Source organism: Corythoichthys intestinalis, chromosome 1 (genome assembly GCF_030265065.1).
Source record: "Corythoichthys intestinalis isolate RoL2023-P3 chromosome 1, ASM3026506v1, whole genome shotgun sequence".
Classification (NCBI taxonomy): Eukaryota; Metazoa; Chordata; class Actinopteri; order Syngnathiformes; family Syngnathidae; genus Corythoichthys; species Corythoichthys intestinalis.
Window position 1 is genome coordinate 48,650,105 of NC_080395.1, and position 22,106 is coordinate 48,672,210.

General features: G+C 39.3%; 2 protein-coding genes and 1 long non-coding RNA gene across 4 annotated transcripts in view; 1 reads left to right on the plus strand and 2 right to left on the minus strand.

The window, feature by feature from the left end:
• fbn1 (fibrillin 1) overlaps positions 1-7,588 on the plus strand; it is a 101,336-nt gene extending 93,748 nt beyond the window's left edge. The window contains exons 59-66 of the mRNA XM_057835264.1: positions 481-606; positions 826-948; positions 2,947-3,063; positions 3,375-3,503; positions 3,582-3,701; positions 3,894-4,125; positions 4,868-5,051; positions 5,519-7,588. Of these exons, the coding sequence (XP_057691247.1) occupies positions 481-606; positions 826-948; positions 2,947-3,063; positions 3,375-3,503; positions 3,582-3,701; positions 3,894-4,125; positions 4,868-5,051; positions 5,519-5,905 (1,418 nt within the window). The 3' untranslated portion in view covers positions 5,906-7,588. The remainder of the gene's footprint in view (positions 1-480; positions 607-825; positions 949-2,946; positions 3,064-3,374; positions 3,504-3,581; positions 3,702-3,893; positions 4,126-4,867; positions 5,052-5,518) is intronic.
• Positions 7,589-9,793: 2,205 nt separating this feature from the next.
• dut (deoxyuridine triphosphatase) lies at positions 9,794-15,169 on the minus strand. 2 transcript variants are annotated; one of them, XM_057836268.1, is made up of 7 exons: positions 15,018-15,169; positions 13,944-14,094; positions 13,496-13,587; positions 13,363-13,407; positions 13,151-13,225; positions 11,331-11,401; positions 9,794-11,239 (listed from the first exon to the last, which is right to left on the minus strand). In XM_057836268.1, the coding sequence occupies exons 1-7, from the start codon at positions 15,115-15,117 to the stop codon at positions 11,183-11,185; spliced, it is 591 nt and encodes a 196-aa protein (XP_057692251.1). In that variant the 5' UTR covers positions 15,118-15,169; the 3' UTR covers positions 9,794-11,182. The 2 variants fall into 2 exon arrangements, with proteins under 2 accessions (XP_057692251.1, XP_057692260.1); XM_057836277.1 differs by lacking the exon at positions 15,018-15,169 and having other exon boundaries at positions 13,944-14,847.
• Positions 15,170-18,189: 3,020 nt separating this feature from the next.
• On the minus strand, positions 18,190-22,037 carry LOC130915978 (uncharacterized). The gene is made up of 3 exons (XR_009063202.1): positions 21,712-22,037; positions 21,486-21,617; positions 18,190-19,668 (listed from the first exon to the last, which is right to left on the minus strand). It is a non-coding gene; the product is annotated as an uncharacterized LOC130915978 (long non-coding RNA).
• Positions 22,038-22,106: the final 69 nt, after the last annotated feature.

A 22,106-nucleotide genomic window follows, 5' to 3' on the forward strand; every position in this document is an offset into this window, starting at 1 on the left:
GAATTAGTTCCGCTGGTGAATTCTGTTAAAACTCGCTACAACTCCTTACTTTGTGAAAATTATTATCGTATACTGTGAGCAATTTTACCACAGAAAATTAATATTCTATTTTTTCTTTTTTTAATATTTGACAAAAGGATTAAAAAATGCTGCAACCGCTTACTTTATTAACGTTCGAGACACGAGACTCATATTTATTGGTGCTAAAATTAGGGTGCGCTTTATATACGGGCACAAGAATTTTCCCTAGATTTACAGGTAAAGTTGGGGTGCGCGTTATACACGGGTGCACCTTATATTCGGGAAGTTACGGTACATCGCTTCTTTCCCAAAATTGACATTTCCATAATGGCTTTAAAAAAGATCTTTTGCTCAGTTACCTTAAAGAACAAAGTGACTGTATAATTTACCTTACAACTTAAGGAATGTGAATTAAGGGTTTCTGTCATCAACTTGATTGTCGGGGCCTTTTCGGTTCAGATATTGACGAGTGTCGCGTCATGGGGAACTTGTGCAAGAACGGCCAGTGTGTCAACTCTCTAGGCTCATACAAATGCATCTGCAAGAATGGCTACACCACAGACATCACTAGCACCAAGTGTGTGGGTAAGACTTATAATTCACAATCCATCTCCTAACTTTATGGACTCATTTCCGGGCGTGCCTCCCTCCTCTTCCCATTACTATTCCCTTGTAAAGGCCGAAACCGCATTGGTGACTGCCTGCACGCATATGTGCAAAATACAGCTTGAGTCTGTTCATCTCATCATCTGCTCTCATGGAATATTGGTCAAAAAGATGTGTGACTCTCATGTTTCGTTGCAGATGTGGATGAGTGCATACAGGCACCAAAGCCTTGCAACTTTATCTGTAAGAACACAGAGGGAGGATATCTGTGCTCCTGCCCTCGCGGATACATCCTACAGGAAGACGGGAAGAGCTGCAGAGGTGACCACACACACATAGCAGAAGTACCTTATTATTCAATAGAACTTGTACTTGACTAAGTTTCCAGGTTGGGAATACAGTACTGCTGAGTTGACCTGGCCCTCCCCTAGTAATATGCTCGTTTTCAATTCGCGGCTGTCCTGGTGCTTGTATTAATCACATACCACTTCCAAAGCTTCTATTTATCATGCTTGTTTTGGATCCTAAAAATGTGAGCCGTTCCAGTACTAAACTCAGAAGCTTCTCACACACAGAAGTGAGAGATTCTTTTGGAGGCAAAGTCGGCATTATGTTAAAATATCTGGGGATATTTACAAGGTGATTTAAGAATAAGCCAAAACTTAAGAAACGTTCCCCTCAACTTCAACAGCAATTAGACATCATATCTATTGGAATTAAATAGATTATCAATGCTTGTGAAAGGTTGCATTTTAACATGCTTCTCTAAGCAGACCCCATCATAAGCATTGACAAAACAGCTTAAAGTGAATCTCGGACTTAAAGACTTGTAGGCTCTAAAAAGCCACAATTGTTCTCTTTTACTAAAATATGTTATTAGAAACACATAAAATATTGACATTGATTTAAAAATCTATTATTATTTAGTACATGTTTTGATCTACGGCGAGTGCCACGTTTTATGCATGCAATGGACGCTCGGGTTGATGACATAGCTTGTCACTCACTAAACGAACATTACCGGTCTTCTGCAATTCCTTCTACGCGTCGAGACGTCAAACACATGCGCACATCGTTTAAAAGCGGCGAGTACTTAAAATTTGTGTTTTTATTGAGTTTTTTATTACTTCAAAATAATTTTTGCATGTGTTTCCCTCTAATGCGTTTAAGCATTGTTTTCTTGTGGAAGCTTTAAATCAGATTGTTGATCTGTTGACCACATTAGTCACATAGTGTATTTAAACCACCCTTTAATATATGTATTTTCTTAGGGCATCTTTAGTATGTTCTGTCTGTATGCATCTAAACAAAACAAGCTGAAAGCGCACAGTAGTACTTTGGGTGTCAAATTCGCTTCTTGTAGTACGTTGCGCCAGTGTAGCACATTTTGGCAGAACTCCGGTTTTGTCATACTCTCGCCTCGTCTCATCCCGTCTTTCCTGTTCATTTTGCTTTTGCTGCTCGTTATGTGAAATATTGACACGGCTATCATGCTCATTAAAGTTCCACTCGGGTTCAAATTGAAAGGGTTGAACAGATGACATGTTTAAGTCGCTTGAGTCATACGGTGGAAGCCCGACAGCGTAACCATGTGACGTCACCGCCCTGCAACGTCAACAACAATGGCTACCTACTAGTTAAACTGATTTTACAAATTTTATTAAAACGAAAACACCAAGAGGGGTTTTCATATGAAATTATTTCAACTCACTAACGTTTATCTTTTAAGAACTACAAGTCTTTCAATCCATGGATCCATTTAAAACCTGCCTCAAACATACCCATTATTTGATAACCTATCACTATATTACAGATAACCATACATTTATAAATGCTCATGTTTATTTGGATAAAGGATGGTTGATTATGCCTCATATTCTTTTGCCATTTCTCAGATTTTCATTTCCTTTTGAATTTCCTCAAATTTCAAGGAGCTAAAATGCAAAGACTTTGTATTGGATTTCAAATATCTCCTCAGTTCAAAATAAAATAAATCATCAAAGTGAAAGAAAGGCAGCCAAAAATTTCATTTTTCAAATTTGACCCATGTGTCTGGTTTCGTGTGAATGGCTCACAAATGTGCTTACAGATTTTCTCTTCTGTATTTAGTCAAACATCAGACTGCCTCCAAGGCACAATGGTTTTCTTTTGTCATCATGACATATATTGTAAATAGTTGGTGTTTTTACGGAGCATTTGCATCCTCTTTTGGAATAATTATCACAATTCACTTTAAGCCATTGACTGTAAAATCTGACTCTTTGCTTGGATACTTTTTTTCAATACAAGCTGATGTCACGTCTCCTGTTGCCTTTCCAGACTTGGACGAGTGCTCGACAAAACAGCACAACTGTCAGTTCCTGTGCGTGAACACAATTGGCGGGTTCACTTGCAAATGTCCACCTGGCTTTACCCAGCATCACAGCGCCTGCATTGGTAATTAAACACAAGTGGAACATGTATTGGCTTACACATCTAAATATTATGTCCGGCAAAGTGCTCTTGTGTCTGTGTATATCTAAAAGGCATGAGCCACATAAACATCTTGAGTCACAATACTTTCTGTGTTAGGTATACACATGATATGTTTTTACCTCTTGTCTCTTCCATTGTCATCATCTGTGCTGTGTCTATGCTGTTTTACCTAACGCTGTAGCCAGGAACTGAAGATTAGGCTGCAGCATTTTTCTGTTTTTTTAAAAATTCTTTTTGGTGTTAATCGGAACCATTCCTCCATTGTGTGTTAGACAACAACGAATGTTCAACAGACCCGAATCTTTGTGGCGTCAACGGTGTTTGCCAGAACACTCCAGGGAGTTTCAACTGCGACTGCCAGCGCGGGTTCTCTTTAGACCCCAATGGACAGAGCTGTGAAGGTCTCAAAATTACTGGCAGTATGAGCTGATCAAATAAGAGAAATTTGACCGTTTTTCTTATTTGTTTGCGACCATAAGACATGGACGAATGTGACGGTAACCACAGGTGTCAGCATGGCTGTCAGAACTTGGTGGGCGGGTACAGGTGCAGCTGTCCACAAGGTTATCTTCAGCACTACCAGTGGAACCAGTGTGTTGGTGAGCAAAGCTTTGGTTTGCTCTCATGTGTTTCGTCATGGAATGCCTGAGACTTATTGTTTACAAACTTCATTAAAATCTGTCAAACCATCTCCACATAAGGCTAGATTACGCTTCTTCCCACTATTGTTTGTTTCATTGAGTGCACTTGACTTCTGCTTGTTTACTTCCCCTCCACTTCCTGTGACCCAGATGAGAATGAGTGTCAGAACAGTCAAATCTGCGGGGGAGCATCGTGCCACAACACTCTGGGAAGCTTCCGCTGCCTCTGCCCCACAGGCTTCAACTACGAACAGGCTTCCGGAGGCTGCTCGGACGTCAACGAGTGCTCAACCGCACAGAACCCTTGCAAATTCGGGTGCTCCAACACAGACGGGGGCTACCTCTGCGGTTGTCCCAATGGATACTACAGGGCGGGACAAGGGTAGGCAAAGACATCTTTAAATTAGGGGTGTCCTGATGACATATTTTTGCACCCGAGTCCGAGTCACCTGATTTTGAGAATCTGCCAATACCGAAAAAAAGGTTTCAAACATGTTACTATGCCACCTTTATAATGTGAATTATTTTTGAAGAAGAATAACGTTAAAAAATGATTGTTTTTATTAAGTGCCTCATTGAGTGAGTCCACTCAAATCCGCTCATGCTGCTGAGAACAGCCTCTCACCTCTTTATACACAATGAGTTGCCACTGCACGCTACTGCCAGTGTTTAAACAAGCTAAAAGATGATTGCCACAGTCGTCGCTTTGATGGTACTCTGGTAAGATCAAAGCTAGAAACCTGTCAATCATTGTTAACTTTAAATACAGTGGGGAGAACAAGTATTTGATACACTGTCAATGGGTTTTCCCATTCGCAGTGTATCAAATACTTGTTCTCCCCACTGTAGCTAACTACAGGGCACTGACCAAGAAAAGCAGAAGGCGGGAGAGTAAGCCTGTATGAGCATAAAGCAGGAAAAAAAAAATTTAAAACCCAATCCTTTTCACCCAATTCTGATCCTCTGAAATATGGCGCGAAAACCCAATCCTTTTCACCCGATTCTGATCCCCTGAAAAATGTCGCGATGGGCTTGATTTCCGATCACGTGATCGGATCGGGACATCCCTACTTCAAATGGATACTGTCTATTATATGTCAGCCTTGTGCTCGTGTCCGCTTTAGGCACTGCGTCTCAGGGCTAGCCTTTGGTGGTGGTGACCAAAGTGCTGGACAGGGAGGAGAGGGGGATGAAAATTCTCTGTCTCCCGAGGCCTGCTATGAGTGCAAAATCAACGGCTATCCCAAGAAGGGTCGCAAACGACGCAGCGCCAATTCAACTCAGGATGAGCTAGCAGATGACATGCAGGTAATTTGCCATTCATTTCTACTGAAAAGGGAGATGGTGTTTACAGCGATCAGCGGTGCCCAAATGAACTCATGAGGCTGGGGTTTGAGAAGACATACAATCTGTTGTGATTGGTCAAAATGGCCCTCTGCGGCAACCAGCACTGGCCCTAAATCCAACAAGGAATTTCTTCCGCTCTGAATTTTGCACATTTGCAGCAAACCACTTGTGTTTGCAGAGCAAATACACGGCACTTGTGACACCTAGAGGCCAAATTGTTCAACTACAAGTAATGGTTTCAACAAAACAAGGTTATTTTTGCTACAAGTACAATTTTCTATAACTGCAAGTTATCTTTTGTGCAACTATGAGTTACATTTACTAAAAGTACAACCTCTTTTTGACACAACTACAATTTTATTTTGTAGAACTACAGAAATGTTGTCGGGACCAAACAGAAAGATAAACAAGTGTGACTTTCTTCTCAGACATCTGAGAATGAGGTGATCAGCTTGGCCAGCATGGACATTGAGGACACCCTCCACCTCCACCTGAACATCAGCGAACTGAACAACCGCGACCGAATCCTGGAATTCACGCCGGCGTTGTCCGCCCTCAGCGACCACGTGCGCTATAGCATCGACTATGGGAACGAAGGGGGCTACTTCAAGATCAACCAGAGGGAGGGCGTGAGCTACCTACACCTGAGCAAGAAGAAAACCTTGGCTCCGGGGGCATACGACCTTCAGATCAGCAGCGTCCCCCTGTACAGGAAGAAGGAGCTGACGGAGCTGGAGGATCAACACGATAAAGACTACCTCACAGGGCAGCTGGGGGACATTCTGAGGATGAAGGTGCAAATCATCCTGCATTAACAAGCACAAGACTGTGGCGGGCAGAGAGGTCAAACATCTCCGACACTGGGTCAGTTCTGTTCCGCCCGCCCCACGGGAAGATGGGCTTGCCGCCAAAGAGACTAGGAGGAGGCGGGTGGCCCGCACGTTCCATTGCCAAAGATGATTCTACATATCATAGATACAATTTATGTGGAGGAATGATTGGTTTGCATGTTGTATGATGATATGTGAAATTGCTTCCACGTTCAATGGACAATCTTGAACACTCGTTTTAAACAATCGCGCTCGAGTGAGAGAAAAGGACGTGCTGTTAGTCTGGCGTGTATTCGTTTCCTCCCCTCAGTTAAGGGGCTTGAACAAGGCCGATGCCTTTTCTGCTTTCACAAAGATTGTGTCGAGATGAGTATGGAGAGGAAAGGAGACCACTGAGGACTACGGAATGTCATCGTGACTGGCTTGAACGACTCCTACTGCGTATTTAAACCACCTTTTTCTATGGATCATTCATATTTACTGGTGCTAGCGACACAACCACATAGCTTTCTAAATGCACTGTACTACCATCTAAAAGTTGGACTCTGATTTCACCTTTTCCGATCGTTCTCCTCTGTATTTCATGTAAATTGTGTTTATACTGTAATAATCGATGCCACTTTTAATCTATGACGCTTTTGTAAACTAGAGGAAGCCCCTGGAATGTGGGGGTTTATAATGGTGCTTATAATGACCAACTACTTTCGTTCTTAACTGTATACATTCCCATATCCGCACACAGACATCCACACTTCTGACATTCAACCTGGACCTTCGCGATTATGCACTGAGGCTTTCACGGCCAGACATTCACTCATGCGTACAATCAGTGCCGCAAAATCACAGGCCAGTCTGTGTTCGTGTTCACATCAGTGAGGATTGAGTTGTACATTCACAATAAAACACTCTTTTGTTGTACATCTCGTTGCTACTTTTGCATTCGATTTTGTTGCTAGATGCTGAATCATAACCAAAAATTGTTGAGAAATGTTTTTTCTTTCACCCAAGTTATACAAAAGCCTATTCAAAGGCAGTGTGCTAGCTGCTTCTCCAATGATACATCCATTTGGATTGATATCTCGATTGGTCAAGCCTAATGGAATAGAAATTGATCAAAATACAAAACATAATTCAACATTGTCATCTTTTCAATAGTGATCCCTCGTTTTTCGCAGTGATTGGGTACGCTCCCCATAATTATGATATACAGAATATAAAAGAAAACAACGGTTTGTACATGTATATACACGTGTATACTATTTTTTTTTTTTAATTGAAAAAAAAAATCCACGATGGACTGAGGGTGCAAAGTTTGAAGCGCGAAGTAGCGAGGGATTACTGTATGCCGTTTTGCTCTATGGAATGGTTTTAATTCAAACGTCTAACGTTTACAAAATTGAAAAAACATCAAATTGCTTTGAATTTTTAATGGTTTGAGATGCAGATTACAGTAAGAAACCATGTTATTACAAAGGCCCTTGAATCGAGTCGTGATTTGCCACTATTGGCAAATATCAAATCGTTGTCCAAAGAGTGGATATTGTGGTTAAATTTATGATTTACACCCCCAAGTACCTTGCTTATCCTGTTCTGCCAAAGCCAGTGGCATTTCCCCAAGTGACAGAAAAATATTACACGAATTGCTGATGCCTGTTTGGTCCTGCCATTAGTTGATAGTACCATTGTGGAAACATTTACACATACTGAATATATAAAAATAAAACAATATATTTTTTTACTGTCGAGAAATGATTTACTGATCCCCAAAAGCCGAAACACACAAAAATACAGTGGTACCTCTACATACGATCACTTCGACACACGATCTTTTCGACATCCGACGTAAAATTTGAGCCGCCATTTGTTTCTACATCCGACGAGTTGCTCGAAATACGACGACATGACAGCACTGCAAACGAACCCACGGTGGATTTTCTTATGTGAGAAATCAACACAGTTTTCAAAAAAAGTTGATACAGTTGGAGAAACAAGGAAAAAAGTGATGCTTACCTTTGAAATGAAGATGCAAGTTATAGAAAAATATGAGCTTGGGGTGCGCGTCCCTGAACTGGCTCAACAATACAGCTCCATGATCCTCTTATGACCACCGTTCGCCACTATTTATAAGTTAAGGTGACAATTATTATTGTGGTAACATTGCCAAGGAAATCGCCAGCTTTGTCACGTTTTTATCATTTATTTAAGAACTTATCCAACACAAAACGCTCATTGTCTTAAGCAGTTGACTGCTCTCAGGAAAACGAAAGTATTATCTCTACCGCACCGACCTATCTCACTGGAGACGTCACCTTCGCGGTGCGTTCAGGGACAGTAAAAAGTGTCCGCCATATTAGAATCCGATTCGTTACATTATTTTCAGGAATAATGATTAATTCTTCTTCTTCTTCTTATATTATTCTGAATTATTTATTTATAACTTATTTGTTTTTCTATGTTTAATTGCCATTTGTAACAGTGCCAGCAGTATTTATTAAGAATTTAGTGTATGTTTTTAGGCTTTGGAACGAATTAATGGAATTATAATGTATTCCTATGGGAAAATCCTGCTCGACATACGACCATTTCGACTTACAAACAAGGTCCTGGAACGAATTAAATTCGTATGTAGAGGTACCACTTGTACATTGCATTACATTGTGTGGTTAAGACGCTCTAGCTGACTGTGCTCAGACACCTGACCAGCAGTTGGGACCATCCAGTGCTGCCACAGCTTCTAAAACATCCTCTCAAGCTGAAGGGACCTTTGGATCTTCGTTTGGCTATTATGACAGTGAACATCCTTGTATGCAGTCGATCCCTCATCAGTTCTGCATTGCTTCTACATTCACGTTCACTTCAACAAATTCGCAAGTACACTAGAGGGACAAGATGTGTTGCACGACTTCTCGTTCAAGGTGCAGCTTGCCTGTATTTCCTATATACTTTCTGTCACCGAGCCCCCAAAACCAGATTTCAAGAAATTGTCATCTTTTTGGTTAAGTAGAAATAATATTGTTTTAGAATGTGAAAAATAGCAGAATTTCCATTTTCTGCTGTTTGATAGCGAGGAAAATGTCAATAAAGGCCAATATTTCCTGGATGTAGCCGAAATTGCCGTGAGCAGCCGTTTTCAAATACCAGAAGTGATTTAGCCAATCAAATGAGAGTATTTCAGATCGTCTGCATCGCTACAGTGACCTCAGATACACCCAAAATTTCCCATGCTTTTGCATTGGCAATGTTTTGTCTGCAATTTGGCACTTTCATAGTCGCCTATAGGCCTAGACTGATTTTTAATGAACAAAAACTGTATATGAGAAGAATATTGCATTTTTCCTACTTATGTTGCTGTAAGGGTATAGTCTTATCTTATGGGGCGTCGTTTGTAAAGCAGCACATGCCAAGAATTACATTTTCTCGCATTTAGCGCCACGCAGTGTTAAAAAGGTGGTGTAAAATGTTGGCAGTCACTTTTTTTTTTTTGCATTTACAACATTATTTAGCAACTTATTTTTAAATAATAAGTATTCGATTTGAATGTTTAAATCCAGTACTAAATATTTATTTAAATCTTAAATATAAATCTTAAATTTATATCGTATATAGATATATATATTTTTTGTTTGGTTTTTTAAATGTTTATCCTAAATATATATGTGAAATTTATATCCTAAATCTGAATTTTATATTAAATCCTGAATGTATGTTATATATAAATACTATATTAAAATCTTGAATCTGGAAAGTTGAAACTAAATATTTAGCATAATATGCATGCAATTCACATGACTGGAGACCGGAAGTAACAAAATAAAAGCTTGAGCAGCTCAGACTGTTTACGTTGCTTGAAAATGAATAAAACCTACTCAACGGTGGCAGTCGGCTCTTGGACATGATTTATTGTGATAATAACAATACTTAGGTAAAATACACATTTAGGAGAAACCATTTAAGGAGTATTTTGTGCTTTTAGTGTCACTTTTACGCACGAGCCCTGTAAAGTTACTAAGAATAGCCACGAGGGGTCTCTGTTGGACTGGACTGGAGAGCAAGGTTGATTTTTCTATCTTCATCTGCAAAAATCATATTATCTTGCCATTCTTTGACATGGTGTGGCTATCCCAGTCTTCTGCTCTGCAGGTGTGCTACCACGCAGTTGTGTAGTTTATAACTTTCATACACGGAGTTTACTTGGGGAAACGACATGAAGAAAACGAGAGAAGTGTTCGGCTTTTGGCTGTACACAGGCAGGTAAATACAACATTAGGATAAATGACACAACAACGAATAAAATAATCCGCTACACAATGTTCCATTTCGCCCAACCAAAGACTTATCAAGTCCAAACAGGAGAAATAACAGGTATAGTAACTTCAAACAGTGTGCACCTATTATATTTGCGCTTTATCCACTACAGAAGCTGTACATGTATATTAAGTTCATTTGCCATATGGCCCAAAATATAGGAAGATGAAACAGCAACTACTGAGATGTGTCTCAAAGGTGGATATGAATTTTTTTTTTTAGCTAAACTCATTGGGTGCCATTGACAGCAATAGATGTCTAATTGATTTGAAATGGGAGGGGCTAGCATCAAATGAATATTTGTTCTTGTGACAAACTTCATATAAATTCACAGAAAGATGAACAGCCACATGACTGGACGCCTATCATCTTCAATGGTACTGAAAGTGTTAACATATATAGCCTAAACTGAAATGTGCTGCTTGCTACGGAACTTATTGAATATTTTGCTTAACTTTCCATTTATGGTAAATGATGGGCTTTGTAGTTATACATTTTTAAGGCTTTAGTTTTGTGATTTTAAAATTTCGGTCACTTGGACTTAATTTGTTTATGCGTTAATGTGCTTCAGTAGAATTAAAATAGCTTTATTTATAGTCGACTGATCTTCATGGAAAGTTTGTCCTGTTCTGCCCCCATGTGTAAAGAGCATGCTATCTGCTGCTCGGGGGCAGCTTCTAACTTTATTAATGCAACCCCTACGAGTAAGAGGAGAGTGAGTGTTTGAGATGTTCATGCTGTTGTTGTTTTTTTCTTTAGTATTCCGTCATCTTTCATTACAAAGAAAATCTAAAAATGAGGGGTATTTCTTCTGTGTGGACAAAAGCAATATTGCTAAGACATATTATGCTCAAAACTAATGATAACAGAAAATTAGATATTGCAGACAGATGTACAAATTGCATATTTAATAATTAATAAGTACAGTAAAAACTAAAATTGAAGACGTTCAAAACTTCAGTTGCGTCCAGTTGACCCAAACCCGCCTGTCCCACGCTCTGTGTCATCAAGTGTCTGAAAATAGCATTTCATGTAATTGTTATGACAAAGTCAATGCAAAAAGAACTTACAAGCACGTACACAGAAGTATACAGCCACTTCTTACCTCCTGCTCAACTAGGTCCGGGTAGACGATTCTCTCACACACCAGCTGAGCGACTCGATCGCCTTTTTTAACTACAAGGTTCAACAAACAATAAAGGGTTAGAACGTGGTGTCACATGTGGTCTAAAAATAAAAATTATACCCAAATCCTTCAACCTATGCTCATCTGAATCCTAAAGACTCCAGATTTGTTTTTCAATATGATTAATACAACAGTTTTGTTTTGGGGTTTTGTAAATTAATCACTGTCAACACCTTACTAAACAAATTGCTCATGCTATTTACACATTAAAGAAAGCTGAAACACATTTGCCAAGAACATTCCACTGGTGAAAGTTATTTTTGGAACATTTTCTAGTACAGGGTAATTAAAAAAGGATGCACCAAAATCAGCATGCATTTTTAACATTGCAAAAAGTGTGTTGAATATAATTTCAAGTTTAATTGAGTTTTAGAAGTGCCTAAATGTGACCACCACTCACAGAGAATTCTTTCCTTTTAACCTGTCCTCTTCAGCTGCTTAGACTGGTCTTTATAGGCTAAACCATGGGTGTCCAAACTTTTTGCAAAGGGGGCCAGATTTGGTGTGGTAAAAATGTGGGGGGCCGACCTTGGCTGACGTCCTTTACGTAGAACAATATATTTAAGCAAATTTTAGCAAGCCATTCTGTGTGTCACATTTGATTTATTATTTTTTTAAATTAATAATTTCAACAATCTTGCAACTTGCCTTTGTGGCGTTCTTTCGCCTCTTGGGCTCTTGCGAAATACTGCTGCTGTGAAATTAAACTACCTTCAAGTTGCTTCAATTTCTCGCTTCGTATCTTCCCTGTAATCTTGTCGGACATGTCAGCGTGTCTTGTTTGGTAATATCGCCTCACGTTGAACTCTTTAAAAACAGCGACTGTCTCTTTGCAAATGAGGCAGACACAGTTGTTGCGTATTTAAGTGAAGAAATAGTCCAATTTCCACCTGTCCTTGAAGCGTCGGCCGTCGCAGTCAACTTTCTTTTCTTTCTCTTTTTGTTGATTGTCGCAATTTTAGAAAATTGAAAGTAAAGGGTCACACAGTGTAATGTTGCTTAGAGTGCTGCTGCCTTTTAGTGGGTAAATGAGGAGCAGCATTTAGTGTGTAAGCTACATCATATGCTAGTAGCAGTACTGCTGACCAATTTATTAAGTCTGTGTGCGTGCCAGACGTTATTGATTTTATGACAGAGGCTGGGGGCCGGATGAAATATAACCACGGGCCGCATTTGGCCCCCGGGCCGGACTTTGGACATGTCTGGGCTAAACAGTTTTAACATGCCACATAGGAGTGCATTGTACTCACATTGCGGTTGTTCATATGGTGTTGTTTATTCTGAGAAAGCAAATGGACAAAGGGTTTTTTTGGGGGGGGGGGCAGAGAGAAGGGAAGAACAGAAGGAATAGCGATACAAAAAATATATATGCCACCTAAGTAGCAAAGCTGTCAACTCGGTAAGAGTTGACACCATGTGGGGATGGGATACCGAACCGAAAAAGATGATTTAGGGGTCCAAAATCAATCAAAATGATCAAATGTGTGCAATGGTGAGCGGTAGCAGGATTATATCGGACTGAGGTGATTGATGGTGGCCACATGTAAGCACTTGCAAAACAAAAATTTAAATTTGCATTTACTTGCGAAATTGAATGTTGCAAATAAACAACTATTTGATCCTGCTTTTATTTGGGTTAACTTGTGTTAATATCACAGAACTCTATCAGAAGTTGATCCTGTTTTTATTTGGGTTAACTTGTGTTAATATCAGAACTCTATCAGAAGTGAACTATTTACCTTCAAATGTCTCCTTGCCAAAGTTAAACAGAACAACGCCAACATTCCCTCTGTAGTCCTCATCAACAACACCAGCTAAGAAAACAAAGAGATGTGTGGATGGAGGTATGACAATAAAATCAGATTAAATACATTTTATTTCAAAGAGAGCAACTTGCATTGTAGGTAGATGAGTAGAGTTAAAATATTAATCCATCAACAAATGTAAGTACCTCCAACATCGATGAAGTGCTTAGCTGCAAGTCCAGATCTCGGTGCTGACAAGAAGCAAGTTAGACATTAACAGTCCAACTGCAGACAAATGTGGTTTTTCGTCTTTTTATTTCATGTGTGAAAACAACTCACCAACTCTGCCGTAACAGCCATGTGGCACTGCTATCTGGATATCAGTTTTCACAATGGCTTTGTCCATTGGACCAATAGAATAATCATATGCACTAAAAATGAAAAACAAGTGGAGATTGGGGTTAATTATTACATTCACACTCCTTCAATTTTGCTTCACTTTCTGCCTCGTGTGTAGTCGCGTATGCATGGGGGGTTGGGGGGTCAAACAGCCCCTGTTTTTGGTTGAATTTTTAGTTGTATTAGTAGTTAAGAGTTCATTTTAAGAGCCCATATCTAACATATCCATAATTTCTTTTCATGTAACAAAACTCCAAGAAATAGCTTTGCACTGCTAAAAACAGTGCTTTTGGGAATTTGCAGAGCTTTTTTTTTTTTTACTGTCTGTTAGGGACAAACACTCAAATCATTTAATATTTAAAAGTCAATGCAATGGAAAAATCCAAACCTATAGAGGTCATATCCAGCAGCTTTTGCAGAGCCTCTGGTAGGTCTGGTCGCATGTTCGGAAAGTTTTGCAAAGCGAAGAACTGACGTATCTTCGGCAGGGTTGCTTTTGAACCTCTTGGATGGAGAAACGTAGCAAGCATCTGCAACCTCTAGGGCGGGCATGTTTTCAAAAGTTAAAACCCACACCAAAAAAACAAGCACAAACAAAATTAAAATCGACGACCAAGTATCTCCACCGAGGTCGTGAGGGAAGAACACCCTGCAGTGTAATGAATGAGAATGGAAAATTTCCCGGCTCTTTACAAAATTCGCGCTAGAAATAAGTCCCGCCGCTGTGTACAAGAGAGGGAGGGACCAAGCAATGTCACTTCCCGTTCAGTTATACTGCGAAGCGGTCTTTGGTGATTCGTTCGGCAACGTCACTTCCCGTTCAGTAACCGAACGATTCGTTTGGGCGGGGAGGGAGATGAGGGGGCGAACGATTCGTTGAACGATTTGTTTGAACGAATCTTTTTACTGAACGAACCGGAATGGATTCTTTTTTTTTTTTTTTTTGAACCGGAATGGATTCGTTTACTCAAGTGAACGACAGATCCCGTCACTAGTCCCGCCCCCAGAGTCATGCTTTCAAACATTTGAACGACAAATACGTAAGTATAAATGTCGAAACTGCATCGTTATCCACCAATTCTATTTTCTATATTATTTTAGTCAAATATACATGGACAAATGTTTCGTTTCGCAAATGTCTCGTAAATGCGTTACTGACATGCGACAACGTCACAGACATCCGTCAACGTCATAATTTCGCGAGAGCTCATCTTCGTTTACGATTTAGCTCTTCGGCTGTAACATCGCTAAACGGGCCAGGAGAAGTGCATTTAACGTTGCTTTCGGGCAACGAAATTTTAAAACATTTCTCGAGAACAATAAAACATACATTTTCATGTCGTCTACGCATCCATGTTACAACAAGAATGTTCATAATGCCAAATATGTCTGTGACCAAACTGCTCATGAAGCTAACATCACGTATAGATGAACAAGATGTCTATGTCGGTCCGGTGCTCGCCTTTGTTGTGATTAATCATCCGAGAGGGAAAATGCTGCCTTAAAAGACGCGAAGAACACCGCTGTGCGAGGTTACGTAGTTGCATTAAAGGGAATGTCATAACGTCTGCAAACAAATGGCATCATAGGCACAAATACCCGGACTCTGATTTGAGCGCCGAGTCCATACACCAACAGTGCTGCCATCTTGGATGTGGTCACCCATTTATTTCATGTAGTTTGGGAGTTGACCAAGCTTTGAGGTGGCATTATCTACAGCACTCTGTACTTTTAGCAGCACTACAGATATTTGTTTGTACTAATGAATTTGCAAAACAATTTGAATTTATTTGTGTATGCATTTTTAAAGCAAGAACTATCAGTATTAGCAGTTATTTTGTGAAGCATATTCTTGTCACACCAGAAAAAAACTATCCAAAATAATTTTATAATGTGATAAAAATGAATTCACAAAGTTTAATATTCTAAAATTAAGATTTTCACACAGAAGGCACACGGGGCTGCGCCGATACCTGAACATGTTTGTTGCATGATAATGTAATGTTGTACCTTTCAAGTTGTACAGTTTCGGCGTAATTTGTACAAGTGAGCACTGATTTTTAAATCTGTACGCCGTACGTTCAAAATCTGTGCGTTTTTCGTGCATTACGTTTTTTTTTTTTCTCCGTTCGGATTTTGTCAACGTTTCGGCGATGCGCGTTACTATGCGTTACTACGTTGGTTGAATGACGCGTGAAAAGTCAGAGGCACTGAGAAAGAAGAGCGGGATCCCGACTATAGCCTACAAAGTACGCCGACATGATACTACGCTAGATCTCACATTTATATGAACTAGATGAGAAATGATACACTTGCCTACGGCGGTAAACAGCCGCCATCTTAAAGCAGTAGACTTCTCAGAAAGGCTCTGTTGTAGTGAACCTTCCTAGCGAACGGAAGTAACTTTCTATCCAAAATAGTAAATAAATTGGCAAAATCTTGACTGGAATCTTTAAATGATGAAACAGTTTTCAAACTTTCACATGTCAAAAGTAGACAGAAGGGAACTAATGCAAAAACGGGAGCAATATTAACTACTTTAACGGTTGATTCACAACATTAAATGACTTCCAAACATAGCAAAGGTTACCATGTTTTCTTTTTTTTAATGAAAAAAATAAATAAATAAAGGTAACAACAGTTAATTTGCCATGTAACTAATTACTCTTACATTCAGGTAACTGAGTTACTAACTCAATTACTTTTTGGGAGAAGTAATTAGTAACTGTAATGAATTACTTTTTTAAAGTAAGATTAACAACACTGGTCATAAAGATGCAGTCTGCAGAATGAAAAGTGACGAAAGGGGAGATTTTGTTCTGCCAATTTGTTGCCGAACACAATTTGCCTGCAACTATTGCTGATCACTTCTCAGAATTAGCAAAAGAAATGTTCCCTGACTCAAAGATTGCATCGGTAAGTTAATTTAATAAGTTGACCTTTTTTAAATTTATAAGTGGGCACACTAACGAACTACCTTCAAGTCAAACTGAATTGCGAGCTGAAGTGTCATGAAGTGCAGCCATCAAAAGACATGATAGAAATTGCCAAAAGTGCTACATACAATTATAACAAAAGTCACTGTAAAATTCTAGTAATCATGATGTAGCTGAAGATATTGTTCTTTGATTGCACCAGGTTATATTTTACAATATTATCAATAAATTCATATTATTTTAAAAATTGAGTTTTATTTTTTTTTCATATTGCACGCTATATAAAACGTTGTAAGATTAGTCCCCATTTTGTAAGGGCATACGTTACTATTTGTAAGATTGCCAACGGCCTCGGGTTAACAGGTATGTGTAATGTAGAACTTTTTGGAAATTTTACATATTTGTTTATCTATTAAGGCAGTAGTATGCGTCCGTGCGTGATGGTTGCTGTGATCTGGCTTACAAAAACATGCTAAATTAGTGCATAATAACTCGGGGGGTGACGGGTGTTCACTTTGCATTAGTAAACGGACAAATCTGCCACATGCAAAATGGCGGACAAGCATAGGACCAAGTCGGCGTGATGTCACGATGATGTTGCCTCGCATAGCAACGGGTCGCCATTTTGAAAAGGGGCCAAGCACAGGTAAACATCCATAGGAAACCATTGTGTGTAAGTCATATATTTCAGCTGTATTGTGCCTCTTTTTTCAGAAAAACGTCTTAAACATGACGTTTTGTTATCAAGAATAACTACCGACAGACGCCAGGAGGCGATACAATTTAAAATGAGCCTGTATTGGCTTTGAAATCTGCCCATACAAAGTCGCAGCTGATAGCTGGATGAACAATCCTAAGGAATGGCCTGCAGTGGAGTATGGAAACATATATAAATACCTCATAAAGTCACCCAGTAAGTTGACTTTTATCAATTAGGCGTTTTTGTTTTTAAACAAATGAAAATAAATAGGAAGGATATTTCATTTAGATGCAATCTGTTTTTCTCTGGGTTATTTAGCAGAGAAGCCATGGAAAACTATAAGTCCTTGGAGGCTCAATCATTTTTTTACATCTGGTTATGTTCCAGGCCATATGCATTTCACACAGATACAGTTTCAGATGTACGTGTGCAATGCTACATATGGTGACCTTATCTATTGGTCACCAAAGTTCTGTGTAGTGAAACGTGTACATCGCAAAGACAATTTCATTGCCAGCATGATAGACTGGGTTGAGGCTTTTTGGAGGAAGCACATCCACAGCAGACTCTTGGCCCCAGAAGAAAAAGAGAACGTTACGCCTGACACTTCCCAAATGGACCACACTTTATTGTGTGTGCAAAACTAACTCAGAAGAAGGGCCTATGGTGGGATGTGACTCATGCAATAACTGGTTTCACTTGCCATGTTTGAAACTTAAAAGGCTGCCAAAAGCAAAGAAATGGTATTGCCAAGACTGCCGTAAAAAGAAATGAGCTTGTTTACATTTTGTTGTTTTTGCTTACATATCTAAATATTTTTATGGTGTTTGCACTTTTTTTTAATGTACTTGTGTTCTACCTCATCTTTGTGCAATAAAATCTATACTTAGTTTTTATCTTGTTTTATGAACCATTTCATTTACAAATAAGACAAGTAATAATAAGAATGGAGCTGTCGTGAACTGTTCAGAACTTTATTAATGTAAATTTAGAACAACAAAATAATTTAAAAAATAGAGTAAATTTGCTGCAACAGTCAAAACAGACACCAAACTAAAATAATACATTTGAACAGTCAAAAATCCAGAAATTAAATGAGATTTTGAGTAAGAAACTAATAAAAATATTAAGAAAAAAAATGATCTCAGCTTAATGTTCATCATACACAATGCTGGGGCACGTTGCTCAAAATGGCACACACTCGCACAATCTTATCGCAGTTCGATAAAGTGCAGCCCAGCGCTTCATCTTTCACATTCTGAACACAACAAATTGGCAGTGTACCTTTCAGAACATTAAATCTATTTTCCATGAGGCCAATAACACGTTCGACTTGTATCCTCACGGAGGAAATTTTCCTTGATATCTCTACTTCCCTGGCGGATAGCTGTTTCTTACCTTTCATAAATGCTGGAGTCAAAAGTTCACAGCTGCAATTAGTAGCAAAATCTGCAAGAAGGGTAAACCCCCGGTCAGCAAGTATTTGGTCACCAGGCATGTGATACTTGGAATCAATAAAGCCAGACTCGCGAACTATCTGCACATCAGAAGCCCTCCCACCCCAACAACTAGACAAAAATGTGACAGTTCCTAATGGGTTGCAAGCAACAAATACTTTTAACAGTGCAATGTTTTTTGTAGCTACTGTAGCACTGAGCTCTGGCTAGCAGGTTCTTTGGCGATTCAATGAAGATCTCAAAGCAGTCAACAATTGTGGTTAGTCTAGGAAATTTACCACGGAAAACAGGTGGGTTGATGTCATGAATATTTTCCCTGTCAGGCCATTTAATCATGAAACCAAGATTTTCATTCACCAAGTCTATCCAGCGCCAGAAACAATTAATAGCAGTCGTTTTGGGAAGTCCTTTCAAAAATGCAATTAATTAAAATGACAAATTGTGCCTCAGTTTCACCAAAGTTAAGAAGAGTTGCTCTTGCAGTGGTATACTTGATTTGTTTGTGCTGTTGTTGCCCACAAACTGGCATAAAAACATGAAGATTTTCATGAATGTGGCCCACTTGATTCCTGTCATCATTTGGCATTTTTCATCATTTCCTTCCACAGACTCTGAACACATTTGTTTCTTTCAGGAGTTTTTCAAGGTAAGCAACTTGCTGAAGAGCATTGTCCCGTTCTGTTCGCAAATTCTGGATTTCCTCATAAAACTGGGCTCGCTCAGTGGTCGACATTGGCGCATCAGCTACCATCTCCTTTTCTTGATCAAAACTGTCATTTGTTGTTTCTACAATCTTCTCGCTTTCTTGGCTTACAGTGCCACTTGCACACTCCTGAGACACAGACTTACTAGTACAATCAAGAGAATTTTCAAGATTTATGGCAACTCTGGCAGGTGATGAATCCGTTTGATCTTGAGGAGCCACACTGGGAGGCGATTCCGTTTCATTCAAAGTGGTCGATGGGCAGGCTTTGAATGATGCTCTATGGCGGCGCATCAAGGGCTGAAATCCGCCAGGAACTGTAATGCATTAAGAAATAAAATAAAATTACTTCACAATCCTGTATAACTTTAACCCTTTAACACCGAACGTGTCGAATGCGACACGTTTACGCATATCATCTTTGAAGCCTCGTAACGCTGTAATTACGTCACCCACGTGCCTCTACCTAACCTCACAAAGAGATATCCTCCAAACCCCTTTTATTTCTCACTTTTTTGCACTGTATATAACATGTTTTGAACATAGTATGTGTGAAGGCCAAAAACGCCTATGACCATAGCTGTTGTTTGTGCTGAATTGTCAAACATAAAACTATTCAATCTTATTTTTTTCTACTGAATGTTTATCCTAGCAAGTTAAATAAATATTATCAAGCTTCAAAACGGTTGGTCGAGCATGTTTGGTTGTCAGTGGGACTTCAACATTACAAATTTTGAAAAAAGATTTTGGGATTTTCTTGTCTTTTTGGGTCCAAAATGTGGATTAAAGTTGGTCAGTGAAGAAAACAACAGTTTGGACATGAAGTTCAAGGTATCCTGAAAAAAGGGACCCAACTTGGCCATTGTGAACAGTTTTTTCTTTGAAATATAAAGGCAACATCAAAGGCATGCAAATTCGGCCAAAATAGGCTTAGGTGTTAAAAGGTTAATGCATAGGCTTGCCACCTGCCCCTTAAAATAAAGAAGAGTTATGAATTGGGAATTAAAATTTGCGTTCCGTATTGAACCAAGATGGAATATTTTTAAATAGATGCATTTCTATGCATTTTAGGAGTTGGGATGTCCCTTTTTTTCATGCCTACACGGGTTTGGGCGAGAGGGGGGGGCGTCCCTTATTTCTATTTCTGAAAGGTGGCAAGCCTATATGCATGATATAGTAATCGTTAGAGGTGTGCAAAATTTCCGATTCTTAGATTATTCGCGATTCGGCCGTGGAAGATTCGAGAACGATTCACAAACATCCAAATTCCGATTATTGAAATATGCCAAGTAAAGCGGAAGTACAACACACTCAGCGCGCCGCGCGGGCTTCGGGACGGAATGGAGCGGGAGTAGCTAAACATTATGCTTCTCATTAACCGGCCCCTCGGGTAATGCCAACGCTCAACTCACGGCTCTAGCTCAACTCATGCCACGAGATAAAAAAACACAACAACATACCTGCCTGCTGCTGAAAAGCTGCTACAAGTACAGCTAAGCTACATAATGTTACGGTAGATATCATTTATATAGGACTAGATGGATTATAGACTCGGTAGCGGTAGCAGCACATCTGCAAAAAGCTAGATGCGGGCTTTAGTAAACGGCCGCCATCTTAAAGCAGTAAACTTCCCTGCAATGCTGTTGTAGCGAACCTTCCAAGCAAACCTAATTAACTTTTTATCTAAAATACTCCTAAATCGGTAAAATATTGACTTGAATCTATCTTTAAAATAGTTTAAAAACTTTCACATGTCAAAAGTAGACAAAAGGGAAATTATGGAATAACGGGAGCAATTTTAACAACTTTAACGGTTGATTCACAACATTAAATTAATTGAATGTAGTTTAAAGCTGCTGATACAGAATGGGGACTGGAGTTTTTTTTATTTAATGTTATTTTTGTATATTTGTTTACTGCTATATGTTAACTTAATACTGAAATAGTAGTTTGGTTTAGCCTGAGAGTATTTTTGAACAATTTTGGAACAAATGTACAAAATTTTATTTTAAAAAAAAAAAAAAAAGGAGGGGGTGCATCAATAATCGTTTTATAATCGAATCGGAGCCTCTGAATCGTAATCGTAATCGAATCGTTAGGTGCCCAAAGATTCCCAGCTCTAGTAATCGTGTACCTGTTTGAGATCTCCGTGATGCTCTCTCAAATCATGCCACCTTACACAAAGAGCCAGTACTGGATTTATCTTCTTTCTTTTGGAAGATGGAGGGTACATAATCTGGGTGGCTCTCCATGTTGACCTTAGCACCTAGAAAAAACATGACGATTTTTAATTTGGGACCACCAGGCCAATAACATACCGATTGACTTGGGGCAAACAAAATCGATTTAAGTTTACTCACCAGTAATAAAATGAAGGCTGCAAACGTAAACGTGCCTGGATTTAGGTTGCCACAGGCAAGAATGGTCCACGGAACCATCTTCTCTTACTGTTTATCGAGTAATGGCTTTCAACCATTTAGTCCTCCTTTTCTTCTTGCGAGGAAGAATAAAGAACTTTAAATGCGGCTCCGAACTCTTCCTTGTGTGACATTCCTTGTGTGACAACCTGCAACACAGCAACTTCTTCCCATTCTGACAGACAAAAAAGACCGCAAAAAAGAAAGTCCAGCACGTTTGTATTAGAATGCATTACAGAGCACCCGTCTTTTGGCCTCTTTTCAATATGGCGACGCTATCTTTTGGCTGGTGACGTCATAAATCCCCGGATGTGCGACTTGGTCCATACACAAATATG

What these genes read in the sequence shown, in the direction of transcription:
- dut (XM_057836268.1), bottom strand. Translation starts at nt 15,117, where the DNA reads ATGACATTCCCTTTAATGCAACTACGTAACCTCGCACAGCGGTGTTCT. An exon ending in TGGCAAGGAGACATTTGAAG is followed by an intron (nt 11,402 to 13,150) that starts GTAAATAGTTCA and finishes TGAACCTTGTAG; the next exon opens with TTAAAAAAGGCGATCGAGTC. An exon ending in CGGACCTAGTTGAGCAGGAG is followed by an intron (nt 11,240 to 11,330) that starts GTAAGAAGTGGC and finishes TGCTATTTTCAG; the next exon opens with ACACTTGATGACACAGAGCG.